General features: G+C 51.9%; 1 protein-coding gene across 1 annotated transcript in view; it reads left to right on the forward strand.

Annotated features, from left to right (window-relative positions):
• spag8 (sperm associated antigen 8) overlaps positions 1–18,741 on the forward strand; it is a 73,023-nt gene that overhangs the window by 13,260 nt on the left and 41,022 nt on the right. Inside the window, exon 2 of the mRNA XM_038790767.1 lies at positions 11,453–11,624. Coding sequence (XP_038646695.1) covers positions 11,453–11,624 — 172 coding nt within the window. The remainder of the gene's footprint in view (positions 1–11,452; positions 11,625–18,741) is intronic.

The raw sequence follows: 18,741 nt of genomic DNA on the forward strand, positions 1-18,741 counted from the left end.
GGACGACTTCCTGGGGAAAACAAGAAGACGCTCATGAGGTGTCTGATTAGTTGCAGTACAGAGGAGTGAGCGGATAGAGTGCAGGGCATCGGGGATCACCTCTTGCCATCGGGAAATAGGGAGATTTCTGGACCGGAGGGCCAGATGGTCTTCCAGATGGTACCATTCTCCCGCTCGACCTGTCCGTTACCCCGAGGGTTATAGCTGGTCGTCCTGCTAGAGGCGATGCCCCTGTCGAGCAGGAATTAACGCAGCTCGTCGCTCATAAATAAGGACCCCCGATCGCTGTGTATGTACGCGGGGTAGCCGAACAGTGAGAAGATGGAAAGTAGGGCCTTAATGACGGTCGATGTGGTCATGTCGGGACAGGGAATGGCGAAGGGGAAGCGGGAGTGTTCGTCGATAACCACCAGGAAGTAAATGTTGCGGTTGTTAGAGGGAAGGGGCCCCTTGAAGTCAATGCTAAGACGTTCGAAGGGGCGGGATGCTTTGATCAGGTGTGCGCGCTCGGGGCGGTAGAAGTGCGGTTTGCACTCGGCGCAGATGTGGCAGTCACGGGTTACTGACCTGACTTCCTCGATGGAGTAGGGCAGGTTGCGGGCCTTAATGAAATGGTGTAGGCGGGTCACCCCTGGATGGCAGAGGTCTGCGTGGAGGGAGCGGAGGCGGTCTGTCTGCGCGCTGGCGCGGGTACCGCGGGACAGGGCATCAGGAGGCTCATTGAGCTTCCCAGGACGATACAAGATATCATAGCTGTACGTGGACAACTCGATCCGCCACCGTAAAATCTTGACATTTTTGATCTTGCCCCTTTGTGCATTATCAAACATGAAGGCTACTGACCGTTGGTCTGTGAGGAGGGTAAACCTCCTGCCGGCCAAATAGTGCCTCCAATGTCGCACGGCTTCGACTATGGCCTGGGCTTCCTTTCCACAGAGGGGTGGCGGAGTTCGGAAGCCTGGAGAGTTCTGGAGAAGAAGGCCACGGGTCTGCCCGCTTGGTTCAGGGTGGCCACCAGAGCTACTTCTGATGCGTCGCTCTCGACCTGGAAGGGGAGGGCCTCGTCGATGGCGCGCATCGTGGCCTTTGCAATGTCCGCTTTGATGCGGCTAAAGGCCTGGCAGGCCTCCGTCGACGGTGGGAAGGTCGTGGTTAGCATGAGGGGACGGGCCCTGTCAGCGTAATTGGGAACCCATTGGGCGTAGTATGCGAAGAACCCCAGGCAGCGTTTGAGGGATTTGGGGTATTGGGGAGAGGGAGTTCCATAAGGGGGCACATGCGTTCGGGGTCGGGGCCTATCACTCCGTTACGCACTACGTAGCCGAGGATGGCTAGGCGGTCGGTGCTAAACACGCATTTATCCTTATTGTACGTGTGGTTAAGGAGTTTTGCGGTTTGGAGGAATTTCTGGAGGTTGGCGTCATGGTCCTGCTGGTCGTGGCCGCAGATGGTGACATTATCAAGATACGGGAAGGTAGCCTGTAATCCGTACTTGTCGACCATTCGGTCCATCTCCCGTTGGAAGACCGAGACCCCATTTGTGACACCAAACGGAACCCTAAGGAAGTGGTAGAGGCGCCCATCAGCCTCTAACGCGGTGTACAGTCGGTCACTCGCGCGGATGGGGAGCTGGTGGTAAGCGGACTTAAGGTCCACAGTGGAGAAGACCTTGTATGTCGCGATCTCATTTACCATGGTAGAAATACGGGGGAGAGGATACGCGTCCAGTTGCGTAAACCGATTGATGGTTTGGCTATAATCGATGACCATCCGGCTTTTCTCCCCCGTCCGGACCACCAGCACTTGGGCTCGCCAGGGGCTGTTGCTGGCCTCGATGACCCCTTCCGTCAGCAACCTCTGGACCTCGGACCTGATGAAGGATCGGTCCTGGGCGCTGTACTGTCTGCTCCGTGTGGCGACGGGTTTGCAATCGGGGGTGAGGTTAGCAAACAGGGAGGGAGGGTCCACTTTGAGGGACGCGAGGCTGCAGACAGTGAGAGGGGTATAGGGCCACCGAATTGAAAAGTCAAGCTCTGCAGGTTGCACTGGAAGTCCAGTCCTAGGTGTGCCGGTGCGCAAAGGTCAGGGAGGACAAGGAATTTATAATTTTTAAAATCCTTCCCTTGGACCGTGAGGTCCGCGATGCAGCACCCGGTGATGTGGACGGAGTGCGAACCTGAGGCTAAACCGATTTTGCGTGTTACGGGATGGACAGGGAGCGCGCAGCGTCTTACCATGTCAGGGTGAACGAAGCTTTCCGTGCTCCCGGAGTCCAGCAGGCAGTCAGTCTCGTGGCCGTTGAGGTGGATCAGCGTAGTCGTTTTGGCGAGCGTGCGTGGATGAGACTGGTCGAGTTGAACGGCCGCGAGCCGTGGAGAAAATCCGTCGTCGCCGTCCGAGTCGATGCTAGAGGGACCTTGCGTGGCAGACCTGGAAGTCGGTGGCCAGTATCCATATGTGAGGTGAACGGCCGCGAGCCGTGGAGAAAATCCGTCGTCGCCGTCCGAGTCGATGCTGGAGGGACCTTGCGTGGCAGACCTGGAAGTCGGTGGCCAGGATCCACATGTGAGGTCTGTTCCCCAAGATGGCGGCGCCCAGTATCCGCACGTGGGGTCGGGGCCCCAAGATGGCGGCGCCCAGGACCCGCAGGTGGGGTCGGCGCCCCAAGATGGCGACGCCCAGGAAGCCCTCGTGGCCGCTGGTGGCGGAGGTGGCGTTGCCGGCGCTGAGAGCTGATGAGGTGAGGCGCGCAGGCCGGCTCCAGGAGGTGAGTTCGGTGCATCAGCTGTGGGGACGCGCAGGCCGGCTCCAGGACGCCGGTTAGGTGCATCAGCTGTGGGGACGCGCAGGCCAGCTCCAGGACGCCGGTTAGGTGCATCAGCTGTGGGGACGCGCAGGCCGGCTCCAGGACGCCGGTTAGATGCATCAGCTGTGGGGACGCGCAGGCCGGCTCCAGGACGCCGGTTAGGTGCATCAGCTGTGGGACGCGCAGGCCGGCTCCAGGACGCCGGTTAGGTGCATCAGCTGTGGGGACGCGCAGGCCGGCTCCAGGACGCCGGTTAGGTGCATCAGCTGTGGGGACGCGCAGGCCGGGTGCGGGGGGCCGGGGGCGGGGGGCCGGGGGCGGGGGGAGCAGAGTCGCGCTGCGGGCAGGCAGGGACCGGGGGGGCCCGGAGAGGCGAGGTGGTCGGGCGCCGGGGCCCGGGAGCGGGGGGAGCAGAGTCGCGCTGCGGGCAGGCAGGGACCGGGAGGGCCCGGAGAGGCGAGCCCGTCGGGCGCCGGGGCCTGGGGGCGGGGGGGGAAACGTGCGGGGTGGGCAGGCCGGCAGAGGCCTGGAGGGGCCGGGGAGGTGCGCTTGTCGACCTGCGGGACGCGAGTCGGGAGCGGCTGGGGCGGCCCTGGGGAGAGAGAGAGGCACACAGGCCGTTCGCAGAGGCCTGGGGGCGGGGGGGAGAGTGCTGTGCAGCTTCCAGAAGCGCTGCAGCCAGCGTTTTGGCCTGGCAGACCGTGGAGTAGTGGCCCTTCTTCCCGCATCTCTTACAGAGAGCGAAGCGGGCTGGGCAGCGCGAGCGAGGGTGTTTAGCGTACCCGCAAAAGTAGCAGCGGGGCCCCGCGGATTTATCGGGGCGCCCCGCGGCACAAGCCTGAGGGAGGCCGGGAGCGGCGGGTGGCGAGTGGGAAGCGTGCCAGGAGGCGGCCTGGCTAGGGTCATAGGTGCGAGCGCTTAGATCCGCGACCTCCAGGGAGGCGGAGAGAGTCAGCGTCTCAGTTAAACTGAGTTCGTCTCTTTCCAACATCCGCTGGCGGATCACGGGAGACAGCATCCCAGCCACGTAAGCGTCTCTGATGAGTAGCTCCATGTGCTCTGTAGCGGACACCGCTACACAGACGCAACCTCTCCCCAGGGCATAGAGGGCCCGGGCGTATTGGTCTAGAGACTCACCGGGGACCTGCTTTCTGGTGGCCAGCAGATGTCGAGCGAATACCCTGTTGACCGGTTTGATGAATTGTCCTTTTAGCTCATCATAATCCGTTTCCTCTTTGATTATTGCATAAGCGTCAATACCCACGCTGGAGTGGAGGACGTGCAGCTTCTGTGCCCCGGTGGGGGGGGGGGGGGTTGTAGATGCTAGGAACCCTTCGAGGCAAGTCAGCCAGAGTTGGAAAAGTTCTGCAGAGTTCGGAGTTTGCGGGCTGATGCGGAGGCATTCGGGCTTGATGCGGAACTCCATCTTCAAAGTCGTAGTCAATTAAATTGATGTACCATCGATTGTACGCGAGGCGAGTGATTTACCAAAGTCTGGCTTTAATTGACTAGAACACAGCTCTGCGATCGTCTACAGTGGAAAGGGACGATCGTCAGGCGTCTGAGCATTTATACCTCGTTAATAGAGGCGTGGTTAACTCAGCCTCTCGGCCAATCGGTCAGAGGCACATGACCGACCAGGGCCAATGGTAAGCCGACGTTCTGGCCCAATGGCAGACGAGTATGCAGATCATATCACCACAGTTGGCTGAGCAGAGAAGTGGCAACTTTATCCTGCTGTTGACAGTGCTGTACCTGGGCTGTGCTGTACCTCATCTGGGTTGCTTGAAGCTGATGATAATTTTACAACTTCGTACCACTCAGCGCCGGCCCTAGGGTTGCTGGCGCCCCGGGCAAGCTGAACTTCGGCGCCCTTGGGGGGGGGGGGGGCCGAGGGGCGGGGGCGGGGGGGCGGAGCCGAGGGGCGGGGGGGGGCGAGGAGGGGGGGGCGAGGTGTGGGGGCGGGGCCGAGGGGGCGGGGCCGAGGGGCGGGGCCGAGGGGCGGGGGGGCGGGGCCGGGGCGGGGGCGGACCCGAGGGGGGGGGCGGACCCGAGGGGGGGGCAGGGGGGGCGGACCGAGGGGGGGGGGGGGGGCGGACCCGAGGGGAGGGCGGACCCAAGGGGGGGGCGGGGGGAGGGCGGACCCGAGGGGGGGGCGGGGGAGGGCGGACCCGAGGGGGGGGCGGGGGAGGGCGGACCCGAGGGGGGGCGGACCCGAGGGGGGGCGGGGGGGAGCGGACTGAGCGGGGGGGCGGACCGAGCGGGGCGGACCGGGGGGGGGGGCGGACCGAGCTGTGCGGACCGGGGGGGGGCGGACCGGGGGGGGGGCGGACCGAGCGGGGGTGCCTTGGGGGAGGGCGGCCACCGCGCATGCGCTGGTTGGCACCGGTCCAACTGCGCATGCGCGGGACCTGAGTCTCTGGCGCCCCCCGGCACATGGCGCCCCGGGCAACTGCCCGAGTTGCCGGTGCCTTGAGCCGGCCCTGGTACCACTGTCACGAAGTCTCATGGTTAGTGGTAATTCAGGTGATTGCAGCAATCAATTTTCCGGTCATAGACTTCCAATGGCCCAGATCTTCCAGTCAGCGGCAATGCTGGGCGCATTGCTACTGCCTGTGAAATTTTCTGTGTACTGACAGAACTGCTCATTTGTAGCCAGGACTTCTGATACAGGCTGATGCAGAAATGGGCCAGTGCAACCTCTTGAGAAAGGACAATGTGCATAGCAGATTTGGGCGGAGGAGAGGACACACCTTCCTTTTTACAATAATAGCTGCTGGATTCAGGTAAATTTTTAATGGTCTCTAGTGTTTTAATGAATGAGTGCCAGTGAGTGAGTGAGTGAGCGGATCAGTGTATGAATGAGTGAGCGGGTGGTTGAGTGAATGGATGGGTGAGTGAGTTGATCGGTGAGTGGGCAGTTGGGTTTGGTGGGTAGTCAGGTCAGGAGGGCAGTCAGGTGGGGAGGAGGGTAGTGGCAGGCAGTCAAGTTGAGTCGGGTTGGGTCGGAGAAGAAAGTGATTGGGATTGTCAGTTATGGTGCTCAGTTCCGTTACACTGGCTTTTCTTTGAATTAGACCAGCTATTAATAGCTCAATATTTCCTGGGTAAGTATCCAGTAAGTCCTGTGAATCTGGCCCAAGTCTCTGACCTCAAAGTCAGTGTTGGAGACATTGACAGAAGATCCCAGGCAATGCAACTCATTTTACTGGAAGTTTAAACCTCCTGAGCAATTTCAGCATATGTGTACATACCAGGACTTCTGTAGCATCCTAACATGCAACACAGGATTACCGCTCTGGACCGCGAGAGATTTAAGCCAATGGGCGGGATTCTCTGGCCGCGTCTGCCCGAAGACCAGGGAATCCCATCTGAGGGCAATGAAGTTCTCCATTCTACCCGGCTCGTCCGTGGCATTCTTGCAGCGGGCTGTACGGGAGAATCAGCCCAATGTTCTTATGTTCAATGGGTGGAATTTTCCCTGAGTTTGTTGGAGTGTCAGGCTCTGACCGAAAACCGTCTTGTATTTCTTCAGATGCACAGCCGAGTTTTCAGACCAAATCTTGAGCTCTGACAAAAAAAAATGAGGATGTGTGGTTTACGCCGACAGTCTGATGGGGCAATGCCTGATAGAGCCAACAAGGCCGGCTCCACAGAGATTGGGATGCCATGATTAAAGGGCGCCCCGATCAGAACTTACGTTAACCCCCCCCCCCCCCCCCACAAATGTATTGGGGGATCTTCCCCCCGCCACCACGCAATTATAGGGGGCTCTTCCCCGTCTCCACAACCACAGCATCAGAATTGCCGCCAGCCCCTCCTCAATGCAAGGTCACCCCTCTATGCCCGCTCCTCCCTCAATGCCAGGATCCGACCATCAATGCCAGGTTCTCCTGTTCACTGACTTCACAGAAGAATCTCAGAATAATACAGCGTAGAAGAGGCCCTTTGGCCCATCACGTCTGCACAGCCATAAGAAAAAACCCTGACCTGTATTCCAAATCCCATTTGCCAGCACTTGGTCCATAGCCTTGAATGTTATGACATGTCAAGTTCTCATCCGGGTCGTTTTTAAAGGATGTGAGGCAACTCGCCTCTGCCACTCTCCCAGGCAGTATGTTCCAGACCATCACCACCCTCTGGGTAAAAATGTTTTTCCTCAAAGCCCCTTAAACTTCCTACCCCTCACCTTGAACTTGTGTCCCCTCGTAACTTTGGAAGGAGTAATGTGACAAGGAAGTGTTAAATTAATGGCCTGACACTGGGAAGTTCTGAGGAACAAAGGGACCTTGGACCTTCAACTAAGGGGAACAGCTGTTCCCTATCCTCCCCTGTTATAATCATGTACACCTCGATCAGGTCGCCACTTTGTCTTCTCTGCTCTAGTGAAAACATCCTAAGCCTATCCAACCTCTTTTCATAACTTAAACATTCCATCCCAGGCAACATCATGATGAATCGCCTCTGCACCCCCTCCAGTACAATCACATCCATCCTATAATATGACGAGCATAATTGCATACAGTAGTCCAACTGTGGCATCACCAAAGTTGAATACAGCTCCAAGATGACCTCTCTGCTTTTGTAATCTATGCCTTGATTGATAAAGACAACTGTCCCATATGCCTTTTTCACCACCCTATTAACCTGCCTTCAGTGATCTATGGAGAAACTCTCCAAGGTTCCTATGTTCCTCAGAACTTCCCAGTGTCAGGCCATTCATTGAATACTTCCTTGTCACATTACTCCTTCCAAAGTGTACCACCTCACACGTCTCAGGGTTAAATTCCATCTGCCGCTTTTCTGTCCATTTGACCATCCCGTCTATATCTTCCTGTAACCTAAGGCACTCAACCTCACTGTTAACTACCCGGCCAATCTTTGTATCATCCGCAAACTTACTGCTCCTCCTCCTCCTCCTCCTCCTCCTCCTCTCCCCCCCACCCCCCTCCCCCCACATAGTCACCTTTGCCATTTATATAAATGACAAACAATAGCGGACCCAGCACTGATCCCTATGGTGCAGAAAAGGACACTGGCTTCCAGTCACTAAAACAGTCATCTGTCATCACCCTCTGTCTCCGACAGCTCAGCCAATTTCTCCCCCATTATTGTTAAGTCTGCCCTGAAAAGGCCTTGTCGTCCTCCTCCCCCAATTGGGCTCCCCAGATGGCCCATCCTGGTCCTGCCCCTGGGAACAGGTTGACACTTGCTGGCACTGCCAAGTTGACGCAGTTGGCATTGCCAAGTCAGCACAGCCAAGTTGGCACTGCCAGGCTGGTATTTCCAGGGGAACCTGTGTTATGTCACTGGCAAGGGCTGGGAATGATCAGGAAATGAGATTTCACCAGTGAGAAACTAATTTCCTGACTCTCGCGGTATTTTGTTCCCGCATCACCATTCTCACTGATGGCAAATGTGGGTGCAAAATAGCCCACAATTTGTGTGCAAAAGGCCTCTGCACAACAGAAAGCCAGAAAATGACTCCCTTGGTGCTTGGAGTGGAAAGTGTTCCATTCTTAGAAAATGTGATAAGTTAATAAAGAGAAAAAGATAACTGAAATAAAAACAGAAAATCAGGAAATACTCAGCAGCTGTGAAGAGAGAAACAGAGTCATGTTTCAGAACAATCATCTTTCACCAGAACAGATGCTGCCAGACCTGATGAGTATTTCCAACATTTTCTGCTTTTATTTCAGAATTCCAGCATTTACAGCCATTTGCCTTTGTAGAACGATAACTGACAGTTTTAGGATAATGGGGCTGTATTTTTCTCAATTAACCTCACATTTTTAATGGGAATTTGCTCATGTTTGAATCTCCTGAAACAACAGCACAGATTCCCTCTTTTGTACTTCACTGACCATCTGTGACTGTTAATGGAGGCTCAATTGCAAAGAAAATCGCAGGTCATTGTAAAGAAACAGCTCTTTTTGTGCCCAAATCTCCTTAGCAGTTCAGGTAATTATAATTGCACATAATTGTTGTGTCATTTTTGGGATATAATCAGGATCAGGTTGAAGCTTCCTTGAATCAACACCCATTATTTTGTGAGCCCATGTGAATTACCAAAAGAGAGTTTTGTGGTAATCAAGTGAAATTGTAAAACAGAATGGGAGTCTTTCAATAATGACTATAATAACTTCAAATTTAACATAATTAACCACTATTATTATCACTTAGAGCTTTATTTACTTAACCTCGTAGGAAGATGGCATTGTTTTACTTTCTCAGAACTGTCCAGATGTTTAGACCTTCCCTGAATGAATTAAGAAGCATCTATTTCTGCACGTTGAGAAACCTTCGGCATCACTGATTGCCATATGGGTGGAATTATGTATAATTCACCGTGAGTCCAGAAAGTTTAATCAACAGTGTCCAAATAACTAACATCTCAAACAATGCTATATTAAGGCACCATTATCCATGATACATTCTTATATCTCAGCCAGCTGGTTTGAATCACTTCATAAAACTAAGAGCAGACCATTTATTTCCAATTACTAATGAAAGTAATATCTGTCCATGGTATTGATTTGAAGTTAAAAACAATAGCCTAGCTATTAGGCCACATTGCTGAGGCCTCCGAATGTGTGCACAAACTCATGAATTGAAGTGCATTAACTGCTATATTAATAATAATCTTTATTAGTGTCACACGTAGTCTTACATTTGTTTTGTTATGCTCTTGACGTAGCATAAGCTGCTTCCTTGATGTGCACTCTGACAAAGGAAGGTTCAGACTTGGAGATAGCCTTAACACATTTATTGAACTGTTAACAATCCTCCTACTTGGATTCGACTCTCCTGTTAGTCCTGCTGTAGCTATTCAGACTGATGAACCAGTCTGCTACAATCCACATGGTGGGTGTGATGTGTTTCAAATCAACCCTATGTACTCACTGAGTGTCTCCACTGGAAAGAGGAAGTTCATGTGTGCTGTGTCCTTTTATATGGGTTGGTGTAATGCCCTCCTGTGGTAGTGTCACCTCTGTGTGTGTCTTGAATGCCCATTGGTCTTGTCCTATCTTACTGGCCTATTGGTTGAATGTCTGTCTGTCATGTCTCTGGTGCTCCCTCTAGTGTCTAGCTAGTCTACATGTATTTACATTAACCCCTTGTGTATTTACAGTGATGCATATCACCATAACATTAATACTGCAATGAAGTTACTGTGAAAATCCCCCAGTCGCCACATTCCGATGCCTGTTCGGGTACGCTGAGAGAGAATTCAGAATTTTTAATTCAGCTAACAAGCACATCTTTCGGGACTTGTGGGAGGAAACCGGAGCATCATGAGGAAACCCACGCAACACAGGGAGAATGTGCAGACTCTGCACAGACAGTGACCCAAGCCGGGAATCGAACCTGTGTCCTTGGCGCTGTGAATCAACAGTGCTAACCGCTATGCTTGGATAAGGACAAACAAGAAGTGCCCTTGCCATACACCTTAAGCAGATGTTATTATTTTTGCATATGAAAGTAAGCAGCCTAAGATCAACTTGTGGTCTCTGCTCCAACACTGTCTTACCCAGAGGCAGTTGAATCTTTGCAGAATGTACTTAGGGAAGGTAAAGTCACCGTAGTCCCAGATTTTATTGAATAAACTGGATTGTTCCATCTAGAGAGACGGAGGCTGAGGGGCGATCTCATAGAAGTTTATAAAATGATTAGGGTTATAGATAGGGTGAACAGTTGGAGACTTTTTCCCAGGACCTAAATGACAATTACAAGGGGGCACAAGTTCAAAGTGAGGGGGGAAAAGTTTCAGTGGCGTTGTGTGGGGGAAGTTTTTTTACACAGAGGGTGGTGGTGGCCTGGAATGCACTGCCAAGTGAGGTGGTTGAGGCAAATACGTTAGCGATCTTTAAGACTTATCTGGATAGGCACATGAACAGACTGGGTATAGAAGCATACAGACAGTTGGTCTAGATAGGGCATGTGATTGGCGCAGGCTTGGAGGATCAAAGGGCCTGTTCCTGTGCTGTATTGTTCTTTGTATGGCCATAGACTGCTTTCCCCTTTGAAGAGGAGAGCTGACTGGTAGCGATTTAACCTTCTGGTCACCAAACCTCAGGCAAGGGGCATGGTTGAGAAGTTAGGGCCTTCATGAAAACCTCAGCCAGTATGGAAATTGAACCCACGCTGCTGGCCTTGCTCTGCATCACAAACCAGCTGTCTAGCCAAGTGAGCTAAACCTTAGGGAAACGGTCCCACTGAATGCTGAACAACCAAGATGATAAATGATTTATATCAATGTGGAGCCATGAGAAGCTGAAATGCTCACCTCAACTCGACATTAAACAACATCTAAGAACTCTTTTTAGAAATTGAGTGCATGTGGATATCAGGTGAGAACAGAATTAGGGCATGTAGCCCTATTCATTCTATTAGTCAAATAGCATTTACTGTCTGAGTCTATGAAAAATATTCACTTGAATTTGATGAGGAGGAAATTTTTAAAATCCTGAATTTTGCCACAGGTTGTGGTAAGTATCAGTACTTTGTGTTGGTTTGAATTTGTAATCTCAAATTTAGCTTGTTCTAAGTGGCAAATACTGATCATTAACAAATTATGGAAAGATTGCAACGAATACCCTTGTAGTGTAATTTAATACCCGTTGACCTTTTCTTCACTTGTTTTAGAGAGTGTCATCTCCCTTTGATCAAGATGAAGAGAAGGCCACATCACATGCTTTAGCATTCAAGAATGGGCACAAAGGTCTTCTCAGCACTGATTACTTGTCGAACATGTCTGATATAACCACGTATAAAGATTCATACCCTACTCCCATGCCACCTCCACAACCGGAAAGAGGTAACCTTTAAATTAAAAAGGAAATGGACTTACCTGGATCGTAATTATGTACAAAATTTGGTTCAATTACTGTGCACGTGCATGGCATTCATGTGAATATAAATGGTGTCCAATGCATTTTTTTTTACATCTCAGTAAATCAAACCAAAAAACTTAATTCAATTTTCAATGATATCCAGTTGATTTCTGTCCTCTTAGTTGTTAATAAAGATAGTTCAGAAGGACTCAAGATTGTTTCCTGGTCTTTACTAAGTTACCCCAACTGCAGCCAATAAATCTGGGAGGCTGTTACAATTGGTTTCAGTAGTCCAGGACAAAGGAAGAGGGAAAAAGATGGTCAGGAACCCATTCCTGACTGAACAAAGAACATTACAGCACAGGAATAGGCCCTTCATCCCACCAAGCCTGTGCTGATTCAGATTCCTTATTTAGACCTACTACTCATTGCCCAAACGATCTGCATCCCTCCATTCCCGCCCATTCATGTGTCATTCATGGTACATCTTAAATGTTGTTATCATGCCTGCCTCCACCATCTCCACTGGCAATATGTTCCAGGCACCCACCACCTTCTGTGTGAAAAGGTTTCCTCGCTCATCTCCCCTAAACTTTCACCCTCTCAACTTGAACCTGTGCCCCCTTGTAATGGAGTCTTCCACCTTGCAAAACAGCTTCTGACTATTCACTATTCAGGAAAGGGGTTTCCTGATTGGGCCACTAATCAGGGAACTCATATTATAATTAGCCAATCTCAAAGGCCTGGCACAAGTCATTACACCCCTCCCCCTCAAAATCCGAGGAGCTCCCGTGATCCTCGTGACTAAACGGGTTTCCTGCTTAGTTTCTGCGCCGGGTCCGGGTCCTCCACTTCAGCCTCTGAGATAGGGGGGTATAACGGCTAGGCGCTCGTCTTTTCCGATGAGAGGGCCTGAGGGGCGGTTCGCCCCCTTCCTCCGGTAGCAAGGGGGCGAACGTCATCCATGGTGTCCATATCCAAGTCCGATGTCCTCGCCAGTGGTGCCGGAGGGGCGGGAATAGTTTGTCGGGGAGGACTCTGCACAGTTCACGGTATACTGGTCTGAGTCATTTCCGAGGGAGGAAACAAATCTGAGGCCCACACCTGTGTTCTCCCACACGTATCTCATACGACACAGGTCCTGTCCTGGCCTTGACCATTCTTGCTACCCATGTGGGGCAATGGCATAATTTCTGACCCATACATTTTCACCGTGTTGAACTGCCTTTCTCGGCGAGTGTTGTCATGGCCCCTGCATTGGGCCTCTTTGGTGTTGTTCTCTTCCACCTAAATTTGGGAATAGTAGACTCAGCCTGGCTCGGAGTCGTCTGCCTACGAGTAGCTCTGCCAGTGCTATTCCTGTTGTGGCGTGTGAGGTTGTCCTATAGTCGAATAGCCAGCGCGATAGTTTAGACTGATGCTGCTGACTTTTTTCATCGCAAATTTTAAGGTCTGGACGGCTCTCTCCGCCAACCCATTTGATGTCGGGTGGTATGATGCCGTCCTTATGTGCCGAATACTATTTGACTTCATGAATTTTGTGAACTCCCTGTCTGGTGAAAACCGATCCATTACCTGAAACTAACACCTCCGGGATACCATATGTTGCAAACGAGGTGCGAAGGTTTGCGATGATTGCTGTTGTGTTTGCCGAATTCACTTTGTAGACATCCAGCCATTTGGAATGGGCATCACAAAAAACTTTGAACCCCTAAACAGGCCTGCAAAGCCGACATGAAGTCGCGACCATGGCCCACCCAGCCATTCCCATGGGAACAGCAGGGCTGCCGGTGGCACCTTCTGCCCTTGTTGGCATTTTTGGCACCGACCTACCAATGTCTCTGTGTCTTTGTCCAGCAAGGCCACCTGACATAGCTCCTGGCCAGCATCTTCATTCTTGAGACTTCCAAGTGCCCATGATGTAGTTCAGCCAGAATGGCTCGACGACCTCGACTTGGAAATAATATTCGAGCTCCCTATAGCAGCATTCCATCTTCCACAGTGATCAGCTCTCGTCTGCTCCAGTTGGGGTGGAATTCCTACTGGACTGGTCTTTCCATCTCCCTCATTAGCACCATGGGCGGAATTCTCTGAACCCCCGCAGGGTCAGTGAATCACCCGGGGCCGGTGTAAATCCCGCCCCCGCTGTGGCTGGAATTCTCCGCCACCCGGGAATCGGCGGGAGCGGGAATCAAGCCCCGCCGATCAGCGTGCCCCCTGCGGCGATTCTCTGGCTCGCGATGGGCCGCAGTCCCACCGCTGACAGGCCAATCCCGCCGACGTGGTTTAAACCACCTCTGGTGCCGGCGGGATTGGAGGCGCGAGTGGGCCCCTGGGGGCGGGGGGGGGTGCGGGGCGATCGGACCCCGGGGGTGCCCCCACGGTGGCCTGGCCTGCGATTGGGGCCGTGGGGGCACTCTTTTTCTTCCGCCGCCGCCACGGCCTCCACCATGGCGGAGGCGGAAGAGACCCCCCATACTGCGCGTGCGCCGGTGGTGACGTCAGGGGCCGCTGACGCACCGGCGCATGCGGGACCGGCGAAGGCCTTTCGGCCAGCCCTGACGCCGGGCGGCGTAGCGCCAAAGGCCGTTGGCGCCAGTTTTGGCTCCAGTCGGCGTAGCGGAAACCACTCTGGCGCAGGCTAGCCCCTAAAGGTGCGGAGAATTCCGCACCTTTGGGGAGGCCCGACGCTGGACCCCCCGTCACGCCGGGTAGGGGAGAATCCCGGCCCATGTGTTTTAGTTTTGTTAAAACCGGATCACTTTATGTCCACAAACGAATGTTTTGTGCGGCCACTGGAAGGGTGTCCAGGAAATATAATGTCATCGCCGTTTCTTCTATTCTGGGTACCAATGGCAGGATGTCCAGTAGTGGCAGCCTTCTTAGTGCATCGGTGTTTGCCACCCGGGTTCCTGGCCGATGCTCCAGTTGGTACTGGTACACTGCCAGTGGTAGGGCCCAGCGTTGGATCCAGGCCAAAGCTATTGGTGGCACCACTTTGTCTTCTTTCAGCAAACCCAACAACCGCTTGTGGTCTGTAATTATAGTGAATTTCCACCCGTACAAGTACTGGTGAAATTTCTTCACCGCAAAGCTCACAGCCAGTCTTCATTTTCAATTTAAGCGTACTTTCTTTCTGCTGCTGCTAACGTCCTGGAAGCAAACACTAATAGGCCGTTCCCATTCGTTTTGCCCTCTGTGTGCCAGAACTGCCCCAACGCCATATGGAGACCCGCCGCAAGTAAGCACCAACTGTTTCCTGGACCTTAGTGTGCCAAGACGTTTTCTGAGGAGAGCTGTTGTTTTATCTCCTCGAAAGCCTATCTTGGCGGGCAGACCACTCCCAGGCTTGCCCCGGAAAGATCTTAACTCCTGGATTGTGGTGGGGGCCGGGGCATCACCCGACCCTCCAAAGGTTGTAGACCTGACTTGTCAACCTTGTACCCCAGATAAGTTACTTGAGGGGTAAAAAAACATATTTATCCCTCTTTGGACGCACGCCTGCTGCTGAAAACCTCTTAAGGACTTCCTCCAGGTTTCGCAGGTGTTCTGCCCTTGATTTTCCCATAAGAGATCGTCGTCTAGGTAAATGGCGACCTGTGGTAACCCTTGTAATATCGTCTCCATTGTCCTCTGGAATATCGCACAGGCTGACGATACTGCAAAGGGTAATCTTCTATACTGAAAAAGGCCCTTCAGGGTGTTTATCGTTGAGATTTTTTGCGACTCTTCATCTACCTTCAGCTGTAGATAAGCGTGGCTCATATCCAGCTTTGAGAATAAGAATCTTCCAGCCAGCTTTGCGTACAAATCCTCAATCCGGGAAATTGGGTATTTTTCTAGTTGTGAGTAGCTGTTGATTGTTTGAAATCGCCACAAAGGCGGACAGGCATTAGGATAGGCACCATGGATGCTGCCCCTTCTGCAAACTGGAACAATTTTATTATTCCTTCCTGCTCCAATCTTTTGATTTCCGTATCAACTTTCTGCCTTAATGCAAAGTGTACGGGTCGGGCCTTGTAGAATTTTGGGACTGCCCCTGGATCTACGTGTAATGTCCCCTTTGCTACCTTTATTGTTCCGAGCCCTTCTCGGAAAACCTCTGGGTATCTGCACAGGAGTTCATTCAGGCGACCATTTTCCAGCCGGAAAATGTTTTCCCATCCTGCTAGATCTCTTTTAGCCAGTTTTGGCCCAATAAGCTTGGCCCCACACCTTTCACTACCATTAAAGGTGCCTAACGAGGTGCTCTCCATAAGCCTCAGGTACATGTGTTGTGCCCAACATTCTGAGTGGTTCCCCTGTGTATGTCCTCAGTTTTGCCAAGGTCCTGGTTAGGGATAGGGGTTGGAGTCCTGTGCGAATTTTACTAAATACTGTTGATTAAACACTGTGCTGGTTTAGCACAGTGGGCTAAACAGCTGATGTGTAATGCAGAAGAATTCCAGCAGCGCGGATTCAATTCCCATACCGGCCTCTCCGAACAGGCGCCGGAATGTAGCGACTAGGGGCTTTTCACAGTAACTTAATTGAAGCCTACTTGTGACATTAAGTAATTATTATTATTATTATTTCCCTATCACTGATACAGCCGCTCCCGTGTTGACTTCCATTGATGTCCATTCAACCTTATGGATAATTTAATGGGTTTTGATTTAACCATCATTACACAATTTAGTTGTTCCTCGTCGGAGATAGGTGGGGTTTCTAGGGTGTGCATTCTCCTGTACCCCGGCCTACGTGACCTTCTCCAAGATGATGGTTTTGGGTTTTTATTTTTCCTTTCTGGCTCCGATCTCTGGCAACAACTACAATATTTGCCGGGCGAAAGGCTGCAGGCCATCTGTCTGATCCTAATTTTCCCTCGCTTGGGAAGGCTTCTGCGAGTGGGCCTGGTTAACTTAGTATTCGAGTCGTTCCTGAGGGTGGCTATGCAGTTGCCTATCCCCAGCAGTAGTCCCTTAACTCAGTTTCACTTGTATGGACATCTACCTCCATCGGAGTACCCTGTAACGCATGTGCTCAGCTCACTGCTTTTTCTAAGGGCAAAGCCAGCTGCAATGCTTGTTTGCAATCTAGCTTGGCCTCTGCTAGCAGATGTTTTTGTATTGCTAAATTATTTATTCCGCACACCAACCGGTGTCGGCGCATCTCATTTGGTATCAGGCCAAATTCACAAGCCTCGGCTAATCGCCTTAATGTTGTTATAAAGTTACAGACTGACTCCTCAGTGTCTCGGAATGCTGAGTAAAACCGGTACCTTCACAGGATCAGAGGTGGCTTAGGGTCATAGTACTCTTTCACTAAGTCCGTCAATTCCTGGAAAGTTTTTGTGTCCGGTGCGTCCGGAAAAGTGAGACGGCGCATAATGGCAAAGGCTTCCAGCCAACACATGGTCAGCAGAATGACCAGTTGGTTTTCATCCGGATTTATATCATTTGCTCTAAAGAAGTACTTCATCACTCTACATATTGGGCCCAGTCTTCATAGAATTTACAGTGCAGAAGGAGGCCATTGGACCCATCGAGTCTGCACTGGCCCTTGGAAAGAGCACCCCACTTAAGCCCACGCCTCCACCCTATCCCTGCAGCCCAGAAACCCCATCTAACCTTTTTTGGACCCTAAGGGCAATTTAGCATGGCCAATCCACCTAACCTGCACACCTTTGGACTGTGGGAGGAAACCGGAGCACCTGGAGGAAACCCACGCAGACACGGGGAGAACGTGCAGACCGTCCGCACAGACAGTGACCCAAGCCAGGAATCGAACCTGGGACCCTGGAGCTATGAAGAAACTGTGCTAACCACTGTGCTACCGTGCTGCCCATCTTCCACTGCAGGGTCAAAAGAAACCAACTTCCCAAATAAAGGCACTTTGCCTGTCAGTGGCTTCCCCTCAATATGTGGTGGCTGCTAATGAGCAGATTCCTTTGTTTCGTTCCGTTTGCCTCGTCGCCACTGTAATAAATTCACGGAGGCAGAAGTCCCTTCACCAGAATTCCTTTTATTTACAAAACCAACAGCCGAACAACCAGGTAAATTCAGCTTGCTGTCTACACTGGGAGTGCAGGGGATCTGACACTCCCTGTTATATACAGAGAAAAGGGTCCCCTGATTGGGCCACTAATCAGGGAACTCGTATTCTAATTGGCCAATCTCAAAGGCCTGGCCTAAGTCATTGCACATTTACTATCTAATTCACACCTGAATTTGATCTTCCAAAATGCATCACCAAGCAGTTGTACGGATTGAACGCCATCTGACATTTCTTTGCCCAACTCTCCAATCTATCCATATTCTGCTGTATTATCTGAGACTCCCCTTCATGATCTGCAACTCCACCTAGCTTAGTGTCATCTGCAAACTGTTCCATCCTTCGCGATCCGCGCCGGCCGACCTTCGTGACCCACACTGACCAACGTTCGCAACTTACTTTTTTGCTTGCATTAATGCAACAGGTGAGCCTGCTTGGTCCTCACAATCTCTATTGTTTTGTCATTCAGTGTTACATTTCTGCTGAGAGCTTCAGCGGAAGATTTAATTTCTCGCTGAATCCTTTGAAAGAAAATCAAAATCGCCATGATTAGTCTTCAAATGCTTTTGAAGTTTTCAGGGTTTAATCTTTCATTTGCCAGTACTTCCTTGCACTTAACGCACATGGGAATTGTGATTTGCATTTACACAATTACTAAACCATACTTGAAGAAATCATCTTTATACTGCTTTGTTCCCGATTCCAGCTTCTTCTTAATGGGTCGTTTTGTGCTGCCTGAGAAGTTCTCTGCAGCAGCTTCAGTTGCGAAATCCTGGTCTGTTTGTGTCTCTGGCCCTCTCTTCCTTATTACAGGCTGATCCAACTTCAGTTCCTCACACGCTCCTGTTCCTTGCTTGCGGCAGCTTCAAAATGGAGAAATCTCTCCTTCAGAATTTTGCGGCCAAAGCACGGATTGCGTGACTTCAGTGTACATGCTGGGCGCATGACCTGCTCTTTCCCATCACTGGTGCAAAGACTCTGCAGTTTTTAATAAGAAATGTGGTCCTGGCACAGCACGCTGATGCTTGGAGGAGGCGGTACTGGGATAGGGCGCTGACGTCAGGAGGT

The sequence above is a fragment of the Scyliorhinus canicula genome, chromosome 3 (genome assembly GCF_902713615.1).
Source record: "Scyliorhinus canicula chromosome 3, sScyCan1.1, whole genome shotgun sequence".
Classification (NCBI taxonomy): Eukaryota; Metazoa; Chordata; class Chondrichthyes; order Carcharhiniformes; family Scyliorhinidae; genus Scyliorhinus; species Scyliorhinus canicula.